Here is an 18047-nt window from a genome sequence, read left to right on the forward strand (position 1 = left end):
ATGTTCGAGTTTTCCATTATTTATAAATAACGATTATTTGTTAAATAATGAAATATCTACCTCATTTATAAATAATGAAAATTCATCGTGTTTCATTATTCATAAATTACAATTTTATTTCAATATCCCATTATTTATAAATAATCATTATTTATAAACATTTACAGTTTGCCATTATATACCAATAATCATTATTTATATACAAATAACCATTATTTATAAATAATGGAAAACTCGCCTATGACATGCAAATGTGGGACCGCCCATAACATAAATATTTATATGAGAGTGTACAGCAAATTGCTACACAAATTTGTCATAAACAATTTTTTGTTCCAGAATATAGTTAATTTTTACTAATCAAATGTATGTTTCTACAATTCTTAGTTTTTATGTCTTTTGTTTTATCATATAGTCATAAGCTATCATTAATATTGCATTAAATCCCCTTCCTGATTTGTGACATTCACAATTTTTTTTATAATTTCCAGAATGAAATAGATAAGCCTCAATCCCATAAGTATGCAACAAACAAACAAGTATTATGGAAACGTTGAATCGAGCTATAATTTGGCTCATACAAGGAAATATATTTCAAAGCGTATATATATATATATATATATATTGCGAACAGATTTGAATATGTAAATCGAACTCGGTACACGACATTTTTCGATGAGGGAAATTATCAGTTTCATGTTACCATTTTCCCTTTCATTTTCTTATTTTTTTCTCTTTTTTTTTTGGAAGGGGGTGGAACTGCGTAAGCCCCTCTCTGAACATATCCTAGATTTCCTGCATTCATATAAATTATATTTTGTAGAGGAGAGGGAACAGAAATCAAGACACTTTCATGATAGGCGAGTAAACACAATGCTTTCTATTATTATGTTTCATTTTGTCAGTTGTGTGAAGGGATGTATACAGTATATAGTTACAATTTGATAAACCGAAATGTTAGCTGTAGTGTTATATATAATTATGATCAATGTGAAAGAAAGTCTGATGGAGTAAGAGAGGGGAGGGGCAGTGAAGGGCGGGGGAGCGAAGGGTTGGGTGTGATGTTATACATGTGTTCAGTGATACATGACGGATGATAAATACATAAACAGAATATCAATACTTAAACCATATGGTTAATGTGAAAGAAAGTTTGAAGAAGTAAACGTGTACTTTTAGAGAGAAAGAGAGGGGAAGGGGGTGGGGGAAGAGACAAACACAGAGAGAGAGAGGAGGGGTTTATCTTATGTTATACATGTGGTCAATGATGCATATGGCAGATGATAAATACATGAATGGATAGTGTTAATTTCAAAATCATAAACAGAATATCAATATTCATTTGATTAAATTGCAGTTAGATCTGAAGATAATCAGTGCACGTGTTGTGCTAATTATATTAGCCAAGAAGAATCTCGCACAATTAAAACAATTGAAATGTCACTCCGTTTAGGCAGTGTCCTACATTAGAGAATGAAAATTATCTGGACACAGAACAATTTAAGAAAATAAACTTTTCCCATCAAAACATACGTTTTCATTATAGGTATAAAATGCAGATGAAAACGAAAATACATGAACAAAGCATGGAAAGATGAGAGAGACTCAGCTAGAGAGAGAATGTGGAGAGAAAACTTGCACAGTACAACCACCCTGTCTGTGGCGAGTCTCTACAACAATACACGCAATAAATCTATAAAACATAACTTTTGTATTAAAAACAACACTATTTTGTTTCCTTTTGTTTTCATTCTAGACTCTCGGTCTAGACATACTGGTGATCATTTTTTATTTCATCAGAACGCTCAAAAACTTTTGAGCATATTTGTCATTATGATGAATACTGTAATAAAAACTGACAGTGTAAACAAAAAATCAAGCATTTATCCCAGCGAACAAGAAAAATAAACCAAGCATTGTCGTGTCAACCTCATTCCACTACACATAGTAGACTTGTTAACTGCAAAAAAGGGGTGGACGCTGCATTTTTGAGCACAAATGTCCCACTTGGCACAAATGTTCCTTGAGTCAAAAGAAAAAGATTCATCCAAAGAGACACGCTGTATCTATGCAAATAAGCCAGTAATTTGCATAAATTTGCATATTATGTCGATATGTAAAAACAAGTAATTCAGACTATATATTTCATCAGAACTGCCCTAAAATTGGAAATAAAGACTTAGGGTAAGACAGGGAAGAAAATTGTCATAAAATAATTGGGATATCCTTGTTTATTATTACCTAATTTACATAAATTATGCAAATTATAATTTGTAAACAGAGTATTTTTTTCAAGAATCCTGAACTGTTTTATAAATAACAGCAATTAATACAAAATGTCAACATTCTACATGAAAGAGAATATATTAGCGAAAACATCGATATGATTCATGACAGTATTAGTGTCTTAATTTGCTTAGAAAGAGGGCAAATATGTCAAAATGTATGACGTGATACTGCGCTAAAACGAGACCAAAACAACCTCTATGTCACAGTCACACTCACGAATCGGACAATAAAGCGATCAATGGTATGTCATTCGAGATAACACAATCTCAACACAATAGCTTCCATCGGCTTCTCGTATCGCTTTTGTTGGTGTGTCTGCTACACCGTAATCTATGATACATACGGGCAAAATGCATTTCGGTATCGGTAAAACACTATTAATTTTGTTTTATTTGTTTCTAAAATAGTTTCTCTTGGAAAATTTACAGGAGACATTGCTTTGCAGGTTACTGCTTTAATGAAGCTCTGGCACATGAATCATGACGAATGTACCCCACCTCAATCCATATTTTAACTTTGTTGAAATGTATGTCTTTTGGAGACCCCAAAGTGGCAAAACTGCATTCCCCCGCGGCATTCCCGCTACTTTACAAAACCAGTTTGACTTGTATTATCGACTTGGAAAAGACAGATGTATGAGACATCAGTTAAACCTCTTAACAAGTCTACTAACATGGGTAAATGGGGAGGAGAGAGAGAGAGAGAGGGAGAGACCGGAGAGATTTGAGCAACATGATTGTCGTCACATAGTACATTTAGTCTATAAATAAGACATAATTATTTCTAACCTGAAGCTTCTAGACCCGAGTATTCCTCCGTCAAAAAACACTAATTTACTTTAAAAACAAAACAAAAAATTATTTTTATAATCAAAAGGGGTGATTTAGAATAACAGATTGCTTTAATTATTTTAAGAGAAGCTTATATGGGTCTCCTATAACTTTGGCCCACTCATGAATGATTCACTATTCTTCAGTGGCCATCCTACGGTTTAAAAATTTGCCCCCCCCCCCGCGCTCATCTGACTCTTTCTGTCGAAGCGCCTTTACTAAAGGACAAGTCCACCTCAACAAAAAGCTGATTTGAATAAAAAGATAAAAATCCAACAAGCATAACATTGAAAATTGAAAGTTATGAGATTTTAGAGTTTCGCTTAATTTTACAAAACAGTTCTATGCACATCCTGGCTGGTATGCAAATGAGGAGACTATGACGTCATCCACTCACTATTTCTTTTGTGTTTTATCATATGAAATATGAAATAGTCTACTTTTCTCCTCATTGTCAAGTGATACAACGAATAATTCCTCCCTGCACATGTGGAATTAACATTGTTTAATACATAATTATGTTCCGTCAAGCTGGTCCTTATTGTCAAATCTATAAAAATGAAATATAATGGAGATTATCGACTGACTCACCTAGTAGTTGTGCATATCACTGTTTTGTGAAAAATAAGGGAAAATTAAAATGTCATAACTTTCTTATTTTACATCCGATTTTGATGAACTTTTCAGCACTATGCTAGTTTGATTTTTCTATATTTATTCAAGTCAGCATTTTCCTTTAATACTTTCACCCCTTTCATTTTGCCTTTCTTCCATTATACGTTTTTATGGAAATATTATGACCTTAGTTATAGTTCTCAGAGTTCTTGACGAACTTTTAATCTTATATCGATCCAATATGACCCCCCTCCCCGGTCTCTCCTTTTGATGGATCACGTATTGTAAGATTGTTTACTTGGTAAATCTAAAGTCTAAAGTGGGTCTGTACTCATTCCAATGCAACCTCATAGAATGATAAAATCGGACAGCAGGCATGTATACATGTAGTTCTACTACGGACTACATGTACAATCATTTCACATGTTTCCTTGTTTGAACGGATAATCTTTGATTAATTGGCATTGATTGATATTCAATTTGAACAACGCTTACTATATTCTCAAAGGTAATTCTGATTAAGTTCCACTTTTGTGCTGTATCATTAGCAAGCTACCACTCACAGGTAAGTTTAATTACATATATACAAACTAACCTCATGCCATGATTTATGCAGTGAAACATATTAATACGATATTTAGTCCTATATTTCTTGAGTCAGTTTCAGTATATATTAAACATGCTCATCTAAATTACTGAACTATTGTGAATCGAGTAATGGTGCATAATCTGTATTCACTATGGTGCGTGAGGATGAGATGTGTAGATCTTTATGTACACACTGCTTTTTAGATTCAGTTGTATTTAATTTAGCTTATCTGCAATTATACGTTTTCCTTCCTGTGTTTTGTGTCTGGTTTCACGTCATTCTATCCCGATGTCTATCATTATTTGGCCTGCCTTTCAGGGAAATTTTACCTTTTTGGCCTATAAACTTGCTGATTGGGATCTCTATGAACGTTTTTTTTTCTCTCGCAAATTACTAGTATACAAAGTGCAATATTAGATATATTGCATCTCCCGGGGGGGCCACTTACATTGACGAGTGGATACCATGCGCGACCAAAAAAACACGTAAAAAGGATGTCCTTTTCACGATAGGGCACGTTGCGTACGTAACGTGAAAAGGGTGTCAAAAACACAAAAATAATGAAAAAAGGGTATCTATTTCGCTAGGAAAATTACGTGTTTAGGGTCGAATTTGCGGGGATGAAAAACAAAATTAAAATGTTTTATAAAGGATGTCCTTTTTGCCCCAACACTACGTGTTTAGAGTCCTATTTGCGCGAGGTGTAGAAGGTGGGGTCGTACTAAACCAAATAAGGTAAAGCCGACAACCAAAGGACCAGTAACAATAAAACATTTCCTGTACTTGTTTAAGGGTTCATTTCAGGGAATATTTGCCAAGAGTATCGTTTTGTTTCCAATACTTGTTAAGGGCAGGGTTTCACACGCCAATACTTGTTAAGGGGTGCATTTTCAGAATATGGAAATTACGTGTTAAGGGTGCTTTTCGAGACCCCATGGTCGCGCATGGTATCCACTCGTGAATGGAAGTGGCCCCCCGGGTTGCATCTACAGGAAACTAAGTCGAATACATTTGGGCCGTATTGCTATTCGACCTAGAATGGGTAGTATATGTTTTGTACCGGGTTTTGTATGAGCTTGTACGTTTTGAAAGTTGCTTCAAATACATTTTCTTTTAAATTTCGATCCACTCATGTATATTGCATATATGCAATTGTATTTCTTATTTTCCATTCAGTTTCATACTAGCTATGCTAATTTAGTGGTGGAAGGTAAATCTCCGAGATCATCCAATCGTTGAAACTTTGTTCAAAATGTATGTGTCAAAGGAAGAAACGGAAGGAGAATATGACGTCATCGTGATTGGGGCGGGGCTCTCCGGTCTTACAGCTGCATATCACTTGAAAAGGACCGTCGAGGGGTGTAAGGTTCTCGTGTTAGAAGCAAAAGGTTGGTAATTAAAATCATTGACGTCCTGGAAGAGGTTTGTGGTGGCGGGGAGGGGAGGGTGGCTCGCGCAGGGGCCGGAGAGGGGGTAATGGAGATACAAAATAATATTACTAAAGTTCATTCTTGATAAATAATAGAATTGCATTCCTGAACATCCGATATTTCATCTAGCTATTCCTTCAGTGTCTGCTTGAACTTTGCGCATGTCTAATTAATGTTCCACACGACAGTATAGAAAATGTTAATTCTGGCTCACTAATTGCTTCAGCTGGTAGCATGCACCCCATGCATGCGACCGCTCCGTATTCAAATTAAGCATCCTCGATATATTTCTTCGTATATTACCCTTATAAAAATCGCCAATGGTATCTGAATGGTGGCGAATGGTAGTTGAATGGTGAATTGAATGGTAAATGATACGTGAATGGTATTTAAGTGGTGTTTCAATGATACACGCTTAATGGTAAATGTAGTCTGTTTAATGGTAAATGGTATACCATATAGCCAATGGTGTCTCAGTGGTATCGAATGGTGTCTTAGTGTTATGTGTCTTCAATGGTATGGTTGTATGGTGAATGGTATACCATATACCAAGTGATGTTTGAATGGTATACAATGGTGTCTCATTTGTATGTTTCTAATGGTATGATTTGTTTTGTGAATGGTATACCATATACCCAATGGTGTCTCAGTGGTATCGAATGGTGCTTAGTATTATGTGCCTCCAAAGGTATGGTGGAATGGTGAACGGTATATCATACCAAATGGTGTCTTGATCAGTGGTATCCAATGGTATGGTGTTTGCCTATTTATGACTGGTATGGTACATGTACGTGTCTCAGTAGTATGTGCCTTAATGGATAGGTGTTTTAAAGGTGAATTGAATACCAAAAGATAAATTGTAACTTAATTTTTTTTGGGTTTAATAGTGGTATGTGCCTGATGAGTTGTATTTATGTTAACGGTGAATGGTATGCCTAATTGCATTACCCATACGGACGATTTTGATTTTTTTTTCCAAGCCAATTTTTTCAAATGCATCTTTCTAATTACAGATAGGGTCGGAGTGGTATTGAATGGTGTCTTAGTGTTATGTGTCTTCAATGGTATGTTTGTATGGTGAATGGTATACCAAATGGTGTTTCAATGGTATACAATGGTATCTTATTTGTATGTGTCCAATGGTATGATTTGTATGGTGAATGGTATACCATATACCCAATGGTGTCTCAGTGGTATCGAATGGTGTCTTAGTGTTATGTGTCTTCAATGGTATGGTTCTATGGTGAATGGTATACCATATACCAAATGGAGTTTAAATGGTATACAATGGTATCTTATTTGTATGTGTCCAATGGTATGATTTGTATGGTGAATGGTACACCATACACCCAATGGTGTCTCAGTGGTATCGAATGGTCTCTTAGTGTTATGTGTCTTCAATGGTATGGTTCTATGGTGAATGGTATACCATATACCAAATGGTGTTTCAATGGTATACAATGGTGTCTCATTTGTATGTGTCTAATGGTGTGATTTGATTTGTGAATGATATACCATATACCCAATGGTGTCTCAGTGGTATCGAATGGTGTCTTAGTATTATGTGTCTCCAATGGTATGGTGGAATGGTGAACGGTATACCATACCAAATGGTGTCTCGATCAGTGGTATCCAATGGTATGGTGTTTGCCTATTTATGACTGGTATGGTAAATGTACGTGTCTCAGTAGTATGTGCCTTAATGGATAGGTGTTTTAAAGGTGAATTGAATACCAAAAGATAAATTGTAACTTAATGGTGGGTTTAATAGTTGTATGTGCCTGATGAGTTGTATTTATGTTAATGGTGAATAGTACGCCTAATTGCATTACCCATACGGACGATTTCGATTTTTTTTCCAAGCCAATTTTTTTAAAATGCATCTTTCCAATTACAGATAGGGTTGGAGGAAGGACTCTAACTGTTCCACTCAAATGCTCTAATGGGACAGACCAATGGGATTTAGGAGGCCAGTGGGTATGCAGGTATGAACGCTATCGTTTGCCCTCACCAACTAAAATAATGTATAATTAAAAAAAATGTACAATAAAAATGGCATTTTCATTCTCATCGTGGGCGAATCTTTCAATTCTACTTCCAGAACAAGGTACGAGGCCATTTTCTTTTTAACCAATAATATTTAATTCCAGTATAGCCGCGTAATGAGCAAAAATCTTTGGAGGGGCCAGCCCTGACGTATTGTGGGCAAATGTTCTTCAAAATTCAAAGTGAGTGAAATGAGCAACCAAAAGTTTGGACATTTTTAATTTAAATTTTTTTTTTTTTACTGATATTTTGAGATAACATTTGGAAAATGATACATTTCACAATTTTCCTGTCTTTTTTTATTCCCTTGTTGTCATAGTTGTAAAACTGGTTGGGGCGTGAGTCCCAAGCCCCCCCCCCTCACTGTACGACAGCGCTCAATCTAAAATAATATGGACATTAATTGCCATTCGCGGATGAATCTTTCTATTTCATTATCAGAACACAGCATCATGTCCTTTGGCTTCTCAACGAACTTGGAATCGAGGTATATCCCCAGAAATCCAACGGTACCAAACTCATTCAGAGTGGTAACAATGCAAAGATCAATACTTACCAAGGTGATATACCAGCACTGCCTCTTCATGTTCTTTTCGATCTTCTTAACTTTGAAAGAAAGGTAATGTCATTGTATTCATTCATCATGTCTAAAATGAATATTCGACTTCTGTATTTCCAACTTTTGAAAGCTAATATGTATATTACAGTATTTGTCGACATGAAACATGTTATACCCTACGCTTTTTTTTGGGGGGGGGGGGGTTGTGGTAAATTACCAGTTAGTTTACTCAATCCTTTTTGTAAAGCGCTTAGTTAACTTAAGGTCGAGGCCACACCCAACGAAGTGTTGATTTGAATAAAAAGATCAAAATCTAATAAGCAACACTGACAATTTCATCAAATTCGGGTGTAGACTAAGAAAGTATGACATTTTAAAGTTTTGTTTATTTTCACAAAACATATGCACAACTCAGTGGTATGCAAATGCGGGAGTAGATGATGTCCCCCACTCACTGTTTTCTCCGTATGGTTATTGTTTGAATCATACTTTATTTGAATTTGTGTAGATTTGACAATGAAGACACTCTTGTTTAAACCACAAAATGTTAAAGCAATTATAGTTACAATGTTCACGAAGGAATAAATTTTCATTTCAAATGACAATGAGGAGAAAATTATAATATTTCATAGTCCATGCAATGCAAAAGAAATAACGAATTGATGATGTCATCGGTCTCCTTATTTGGCAGATCATGATGTGAATATAACCATTTTGTGAAATTAAGCGAAATTTTAGAATGTCATAACTTAATTCTTACTTTTAAAAAATTAACATTTATTCCAACTGAATCGTATCTACTCATGGGCTTGGAGAGCCACAGAGCACGAAAATTATTGGCCAATCAAAGGCTGATGAGACTGATAATTATGGAATAGTGCGTTTATACTAGGAAAGAAATAATGTCTCGTTTTGGGCAATCTGAGAAAAAATGAAATAAAAGGGACTCTCTTTTTAATCATATCCCACTTTTGACATACAGCAAATGATTAGGTAGAACAATCTCCATTGATAAAATGGTCAGATGATATTTGACAAAAAAGTCTTTGTCACAATTAAACATTTAAATTGTGATTATCCTACCACGATGGATGCGATCTAACTTCTGTCTGTCCCCAATTTATTTTGCAGACTGATTCGCTTGCGAGAGATATACCCTGTGATGAGCCATGGTCAGCTAAACATGCAAATGATTATGATGGAATTACCTTCGAACAATTCCTAGCCAGAGAAACATGGACGGAAGGTGAGTTTATAAATCTCATTACTTTCGCCCCAATATCATGTGGGGCGAAATTAAAAAAAAATAGATAAATAAAAAGTGAGAGGCCCAAAGAGAGAGAGAGAGGGGGGGGGGGGGGGGAGAGAGACGGAATATTTTGATAGTTTTGAAATTAAAATCTAAATCGGTGATAGGCCCTTTATTTTATATTCCATTAAAAGCAGGTTTAACGTAATTATTTAACCCTTTCCTCTCATTCTCCTTTTCCTAGTTTTCTTTTTCTTTTCTTTGACCGTGAAACTTTACGCTTATAATGGTTTTAGGGGCTAGGAACATGGTGAAAGGAGCCTTTGAAGTCGTCAATGGTTCTGGAGTGAGGGGTTACAGTGCCCTAAATTATCTATTTTACGTCAGTTCGGGTATTAGCAACCGGAGTCTCTACGACAATAAGAATTCTGGAGCACAGGAGGATAAAATAAAGGTAGGCCATTACTATACTATCCAATGCCGATCAACAAAAACAACAATAAATAGGGTCATCTAGTTCGCTTGCCCATGTTCGGCAGCTCAAAATTTATTACTTGTTACGTTACTGGTATTAATATCATTTTGAAATATGGTCTATCTGAGCAGCTCGGGTCCTGGAGAAGAACTTTAGAATGGACATTTAGAACCATGAAAGTACCACCAGGCCCGTCTGAACAACAGTTTTTTTTTTGAAGGGGGAATGTTTTTCTAATGTTGCAAGTAGGATATGCCTCAAAAACTTCATTTATATGGCTTCATTCCCTTCGTCAGTTACGTTTAGTTTAATAACGATTCCTAGATTATTATTTTTTGTGGTATTGACTTAACATGCTTAAGGACGCAGTATGATCATACATACCTCTACATGTATATCTATCATAACTATTAAATCTTATAGGGAGGGGCACAATCTATCAGCACTAAATTACGGGAAAGTATTGGTCAATCGAATGTGCTACTTTCTGAACCAGTGGTCAGCGTTGATCAAAACTCAGGATCAACGGTCAAAGTTCAAACCCTCTCAGGAAAGTCTTTCTCCTGCAAATACATCGTCAATGCAATCCCAATGAACTGTTCAGGTAATACGCCCTTTGTTTCAATTATGTCTTAATTTTTATCAATTAGACCTAAACTGCAAGCCCCACAAAACTGTTATTACCACTGTTAATTTTTGAAGGGTGGTGCTGTATACAGCCTGGGCGACAGGGGCTACCACCCCTTTGTTGATGAGGTGAACCCCCAAAATGGGACGAAGAAAGGGGGTGAAAAGAAGACGATGAAAGTGATGTCTTAGCCGTAGGCCATAACTTCCTAATGCATGTTATTTAATTGAAAAATATAAGTAACACCATCTAAACAGCTAATTCAGACGAGTCTCCCTGACCTGCTATAAGATACTTGTTGCATGTGTCTGATTTGAATATACTATTAGTATTTCGACTTTCAGGTTAATCTCTCTCTTTCTTTCATTTTACTCCCCTAATCTTGAACATTCAGAAACTATCCAATACATACCCAAACCACCACTGAAACGCCAGATGCTTATGAGTTACACGAGAAGTGGAAACCTCTTAAAGTTTATTGCAACATACAAAACAGTGAGTTCTCCCGGTTAGATATCATAGATTTTACGTTTATTCCAATGATTGGCAATGTTTTTAGATCAATTAAGATATGACAACAATTTGTGGACCACTTGGAATTAATATGGCTGAAAACGACACAATAAGAAAAAATATACAGAGACATTAGATTCTGCACAATGATTGTGACGCATTTTGATGCATGAGAAAAAGTTTCGTTTACTTCAGATGAATATGTACGATACGTCGATTACAATTTCTTCTCATATTTTGAGCCATCATATAGGATAAAATGTGAATAATAAAAATATATAGTTGAAAAGATATGTAAGTTTCCATCCGGGGGGGGGGCACTTACATTGATGAGTTGATACCATGCGCGACCCCCAAAACACGTAAAAAGGATGTCTTGTCTTTTTCACGATAGGGCACGTTACGTACGTAACGTGATAAGGGTGTCAAAAACACAAAAATAATGAAAAAGGGTATCTATCGCTAGGAAAATTACGTGTTTAGGGTCGAATTTGCGCGGATGATAAAACAAAATTGAAATGTTTTATAAAGGATGTCCTTTTTGCCCCAACTCTTCGTGTTTAGAGTCCGATTTGCGCGAGGTGTAGAAGGTGGGGTCGTACTAAACCAAATAAGGTCGACGACCGAAGGACCTGTAACAACAAAATATACCTGTACTTGTTTCGGGGTTCATTTCAGGGAATATTGCCAAGAGTATCGTTTTGTTTCCAATACTTGTTAAGGGTATGGTTTCACACGCAAATACTTGTTAAGGGGTGCATTTTCAGAATATGAAAATTATACGTGTTTATGGTGCTTTCGAGACCCCATGGTCGCGCATGGTATCCACTCATGAATGGAAGTGCCCCCCCCCCCCGGGTTTCAATCCCACAAAATGTATAGGCCACACGTCTGCCATAAAATACATAACCAATACGTACATGGCCTGCATTCTCTGATTATCTTGGAATAATTTTGTGAAAATATTTTCTGTTTCTCGAAGGCATTTTGGCGTGACAAAGGATATTCTGGTGAGATTATTAACTCCTCGGATAACAGTCTTTCACCTAATGATGTAGGACCATTGACTTATGTTTGTGATGCTACATCGTGGAAAGGTAGCCCTGCCTTGGTGGGTTTTATCAACAACCCAATATATTGGAGCAACGAAGAGGTATGAGTAAAATCTAGCCAATCATCTCTCCAGAGTAATATTGTTTTATTCACCATTTATTATTGCGTCATCATCTTATGCATACTCATAAGAAGTTTACATTGTTTCATGAAATTTGGTCTATGACATTAATGGACAATGAAGCCATTGAAGGCGGCGCCTCTTGCTGATCATCATGATCACGCTTGTTCGTTCCGCCCGTTAAACAAAAAAGTTAACAATTTTAGCGGTAAAAATGCAGATGCATAATGTGTAATCATCTAAAGAGTAAAGACCTAAGTGATGGAATGTCTAATACCTTTTTTAAAATAAGAAATGATAATGAATTCATCTCATCTTTGGCCTACATATTACTTCTTTGATAGGATCAGGATAGGAGAATTGCTATTCTGAAGCATCTAGAAAGATTCCTGGGATCTGAAGCTTTGTCACCGATTGATTTCAGGGAAAAGGTAAATACTAATTATGAAACTTCTTAACTTAGCCTGACAGCTATCAACATGGGCCAGCTGCTGCCGATATATTAATAACTATAATCATCCAGTCACCACCACCATTTCAATACAACAGGGTCATCATCCCACTGCTCCCATTATCCCAATAGATCCCACTGCTGCCACCCTCTCAATAGATCCCACTGCTATGCACTATCCCAATAGATCCCACTGCTGCCACCATCCCAATAGATCCCACATGCTCCCATTATCCCAATAGATCCCACTGCTGCCACCGTCTCAATAGATCCCACTGCTGCCACCATCTCAATAGATCCCACTGCTGCCACCATCTTAACAGATCCCACTGCTGCTATCATCCAAATAGATCCTACTGCTGCCAAAATCTTAATAGTCCCAATGCTGCCACCATCTCAATAGATCCCACTGCTGCCATCATTCCAATCCCACTGCTGCCACCATCTCAATAGATCCCACTGCTGTCACATCTAAATGGATCCCAATGCTACTATCATTCCAATCACACTGCTGCCACCATCTCCCGGTCACATCACAATAGATCCCACTGCTGCCATCATTCCGATCTCACTGCTGCCACCATCTCAATAGATCCCACTGCTGTCACATCTCACTGGATCCCACTGCTGCCATCATCTCATTAGATCCCAAAACTGCCACTATCTCAAGAGATCCAACTGGTCCCATTATCTAAGTAGATCCCACTGCTGCTACCATCCCAATAGATCCCACTGCTGCCATAATCTTAATAGATCCCAATGCTGCCACCATCTCAGAAGATCCCACTGCTGCCATCATCTCAATAGATCCCACTGCTGCCATCATCTCAATAGATCTCACCATTGCCACAATCTCAATAGACCCCACTGCAGCCACTTTTTAACAGATCCCACTGCTCCCATTATCCCAATACATCCAATTGCTCCCACTATCTCAATAGATCCCACTGCAGCCACCATCTCAATAGATCCCACTGCTGCCATCTCAATAAATCCCACTGCTGCCACAATCTCAATAGATCCCACTACTGCCATCATCTTAATTATCACACTGCTGCCACCACCTCAATAGATCCCACTGCTTCCAGCATAGATCCCACTTCTGCCATCATCTCAATATATCAGACTGCTGCCACTACTCAACAGATCCCACTGCTGTCACCATCTCAATAAACCCCACTGCTCCCATTTATCTCAATAGATCCCACTGCTGCCACCATCTCAATAGATCCCACTGATGCCACCATCCCAATAGATCCCACTGCTACCATCTTGATAAATCCCTCTACTGCCACCTTCTTATTAGATCCCACTGGTACCACAATCTGAATAGTTCCCATTGCACTACCATCTTATTGTACTCTAATTAGATAATTGCTCAATATTTAATCAAATGTTTTATTATGGTGTGGTATTTTATATTAAAGCTTCTTTCTTCAAAAATAATGCACAGGTTGAATGATGTAAATCTGTCTCATTCCTTATATCTTCCTCCATAAACAGATATTTGAGTGATTTCCAACACACTTTCAAATATGTCAAATACATCATAATCTATTAATAAAAAATATATGCTTGTTCTAATGTGAGAATGTAATAAAATATTGAATAGAACTGAAATCAATTTCACATTTATAAAATAATGAAGATATATTCCTCAAACATAACATTACACAGATGGAATCATCATAATTGTATTTTTTTATTTAAAAAGCATTGGGCTGATGAACCTTACAATGGAGGGTGTCCAGTCAATGTGATGATGACAGGTGCTGCAGAATATTGGGATGAAATCAGAGTGCCTTTTGATCGGCAAGTATACCAATCACTAAGTTAATACTTTGTAATCATGATTGTACTTTAGGCATTTGTAAATGGACTCCTTTAATCTCTTGATCAATATTTACATAGATAATTACAGCCTCATGATATTTTTATCATGCATAGATATCCTGGGGGTGTCGTTTGTTCTTTACAATTTATCAAACAATAATTATTTAGACATATGAATGAAATATTTATCATTCCGAATTATAGGTTAAAGAGCATATTAGCAAAGGAATGACACCGTAATTAAATTGTTTCTTAAAAGTCCACCCCAACAAAAACTTGATTTGAATAAAAAGAGAAAAATTCAACAAGCATAACACTGAAAATTTCATCAAAATCGGATGTAAAATAAGAAAGTTATGGCATTTTAAAGTTTCGCTTATTTTCAACAAAATAGTTATATTAACGAGCCAGTTACATCCAAATGAGAGTGTTGATGATGTCACTCACTCACTATTTCTTTTGTAATTTATTATATGAAATATGAAATATCTTTATTTTCTCATTATTGTCATGTGAAATGAAGTTTCATTCCTCACTTAACACATTGAATTCTATTATTTTAACATTTTGTGCTTCAGGCAAGGAGGTCCTAATCGTCAAATTCGTAAAAATTGAAATATTGTATAATTCAAACAATAAAAAACAAAATAGTGAGTGACATCATCGACTCTCTCATTTGGATGTAACTGGCTCGTTCATATAAGTATTTTGTTGAAAATAAGCAAAACTTTGAAATGTCATAACTTTCTTATTTTACATCTGATTTTGATGAAATCTTCAGCATTGTGCTTGTCTGATTTTTCTCTATTGATTCTAATCAACATTTTTCTGAGGTGGACTTGACCTTTAAAGTAAAATTGCATGGTTCATAATATTCAACACAGAGGTTCTTCCAAAACCCAACCAATCTTGTCCACATTTAGCATTTTTTCTTCTCATAATAATCATGTGGGAGGAGGGCACTATAAAATCATATCGAACTAATACCCCCTGTTACCGGCGGTCTGCTCTATGAAGCAATCTGTGATTTTCACCGACTCCTTTGTTCTGAGCACAAGCAAGTATTTGAAGGAGCTTATAACAATCAATAATAAAAAAAACTTACTATTTGTTTGATGATAGGGTCCCCATGTCATCATTTCATAAACTAGTCAGCACTGACAAACATGTCATTTTCTGTCAGTTAATACCTAGTTCTCACTGTCAAGATTCAAAAGGTGATCTTAATCGTGTAGTAATCAAAGTGATCTTATTAGATAGAATCAGATCAGTTGTGGCAATTGTATCGATTGTTGAAAAATTTTGAATGGTTCAAATAATTTTGTGATCAGTTACAAAAAGGCCAATCTTGGCATTCATAAAGGATCACACAACAGTGGGAACAGGGTATCAACTTGTAACAATCAAAGACCAGGGTCCGTAACATAAATGTTAGCAATTGATCGTATGCTTGGTTTTCACGATTGATTGTACATTGTAGTCAATGCAATCACTCATAGAAAATCGTTCTACCATAATTGCTAAGCTTTGTGTTACAGGCGCCAGTGACTCTCAGTAAATCACAAGGAAGGGTTTCACTAAAATTGTCACAGTTGACAACTTTAATAAAACATCCCCTGGTGGTCCCTGAATAATATAGGAATTTTATAATTCAGTACTCAAAGTTTTAACTAACATCACATTGGACCTTCATTTCAGAGTACATTGGGCAGGTACGGAGACAGCCACACACTGGATGGGGTACCTGAGTGGCGCTGTACAGTCTGGTCTAAGAGCTGCAGATGAGATAGTCAACAGGCTAGGAGTCTCTGAGGAATCCAGGAACAACAGTTCAGACCTTCTCAAGTCGCTTGACAGTCCTGGAGATGATGAACGGAGATCAACAGATGGCTGGATGACTAGTGGATTGCAGTGGGTGTGGACATTTGGGAAGGTTGGGCTGGGATTGGTTGTAGCTGGGCTAGTAGGTGTTGGAGCTCAGGCATGGATTCAAGGCAATGATTAATATCAAGAGTATTTCACAAAGCGATTTCTGAGTGATGGTGGAAATCACTGCTAAGACGGTTAATTACATGCAACACTAGAGAACTCATTTTCAAAATATCTTGATACTCTGTAGGATTTGATTATCGACAATCAATTAAGATATAGATCAGGTGAGGGATCAAGAGTCACTTAAAGGGACGTGTATAATCTCCCTTGGCTCCAAATTATTTTTTAAAATGTCACAAAAACTATGCAAAGGTATGAAGTTACAGGCAAAGATATGGTTGGAACATTGAATTGTGATATTTTTTAAAGAATTATCAAGCTTAATAAGAAATAAATAAAAAAAATAAAAAATGAATAAGTAGCATTTTGTAGTTACTGCTTCAAATGTTGAAATTTGCCAGCAATAGTTGATCATAATTATCATTCTAACTTGATATTGATATGTTGAAAAGTAAAATATTTAAGGACGTTGTTACACCGCATATACAAAATGCATTTCAACTATGCAATTTATCAACTCTTGAGGAGAAAATTTGAAAAAAAACATTTTTTTAAAATCCCCCTTCTTGTCAGACATAGTTTCAAACAAAAACAAGAGGTTTTAAAATAGCCAATTGTGCTTTTTTCTAGTTTAAGTTACTGTAGAACTTGTTAACTTTTTTCCCATCACCGTTATCATTATTCCAGTTGTCCTAGCTTTCTCTCCCATAATTGGCTCTTTCAATGTGCCGCATATATCTTCTCTGTTTTACATGCACACAATGTCAAATTTCATGTGTTGTATTTTGATTCTTACTGAATTTGTTAAGATTAACAGCTGTTGTTCATGTTTGATTTTCAATATTTAAATATTTGTATATCAACACATTTTTTAATTAAATAAGATGCATATTGATAGATGGAATTATGTTATGATGTTCATTGTACATAAATGCATTGAAAATGATAACATCAGAGAGGGGCTTACACAGTTCCATCCCCCCCCCTCCAAAAAAAAGAGAGAAAAAAATGACAGAGAATATGGTGCCATGAAAACTGATAATTTCCTTCAAAAAAAGATGTTGTGTACAGAATTCGATTTTTCAAATTCAAATCTGTTCGCAATAAAACATTTTTTTAATTTGATCCATTCTGTATTATACCAAATAGGATTTTTTTAAATGTACAGAAAATAACTACACAAATCTGTCATAAATTTTTTTGAATTTTTGTTTAAGAATATAGAAAACTTTTACTAATCAAGTGTAAGTTTCTACAATAATGATTTTGTCTGTCTTTGTTTTATCATGTAGTCATAAGCTATTATAAATATTGCATTAATCCCATTCCTAATGATAACATAGTTTTATGAAATAAAAATAGTTCTTATTGCTA

General features: G+C 35.9%; 1 protein-coding gene across 2 annotated transcripts; it reads left to right on the forward strand.

Moving 5' to 3' along the window:
• The first annotated feature begins 4067 nt into the window (after window positions 1-4067).
• On the forward strand, window positions 4068-18047 carry LOC121422464 (probable flavin-containing monoamine oxidase A). 2 transcript variants are annotated; one of them, XM_041617530.1, is made up of 12 exons: window positions 4068-4299; window positions 5500-5711; window positions 7651-7738; window positions 8241-8418; window positions 9490-9604; window positions 9904-10061; window positions 10506-10686; window positions 11105-11205; window positions 12206-12376; window positions 12742-12828; window positions 14563-14660; window positions 16380-18047. In XM_041617530.1, the coding sequence occupies exons 2-12, from the start codon at window positions 5576-5578 to the stop codon at window positions 16684-16686; spliced, it is 1620 nt and encodes a 539-aa protein (XP_041473464.1). In that variant the 5' UTR covers window positions 4068-4299; window positions 5500-5575; the 3' UTR covers window positions 16687-18047. The 2 variants fall into 2 exon arrangements, with proteins under 2 accessions (XP_041473464.1, XP_041473465.1); XM_041617531.1 differs by having other exon boundaries at window positions 5511-5711.

Source organism: Lytechinus variegatus, chromosome 10 (genome assembly GCF_018143015.1).
Source record: "Lytechinus variegatus isolate NC3 chromosome 10, Lvar_3.0, whole genome shotgun sequence".
Lineage (NCBI taxonomy): Eukaryota > Metazoa > Echinodermata > Echinoidea > Temnopleuroida > Toxopneustidae > Lytechinus > Lytechinus variegatus.

Excerpts from the sequence above, each read along its gene's own strand:
- LOC121422464 (XM_041617530.1), top strand. The coding sequence starts at position 5,576 with ATGTATGTGTCAAAGGAAGAAACGGAAGGAGAATATGACGTCATCGTG. Across the intron at positions 9,605-9,903 it reads CAGAGAAACATGGACGGAAG|GGGCTAGGAACATGGTGAAA; the intron begins GTGAGTTTATAA and ends TAATGGTTTTAG. Across the intron at positions 12,829-14,562 it reads CGATTGATTTCAGGGAAAAG|CATTGGGCTGATGAACCTTA; the intron begins GTAAATACTAAT and ends TTATTTAAAAAG.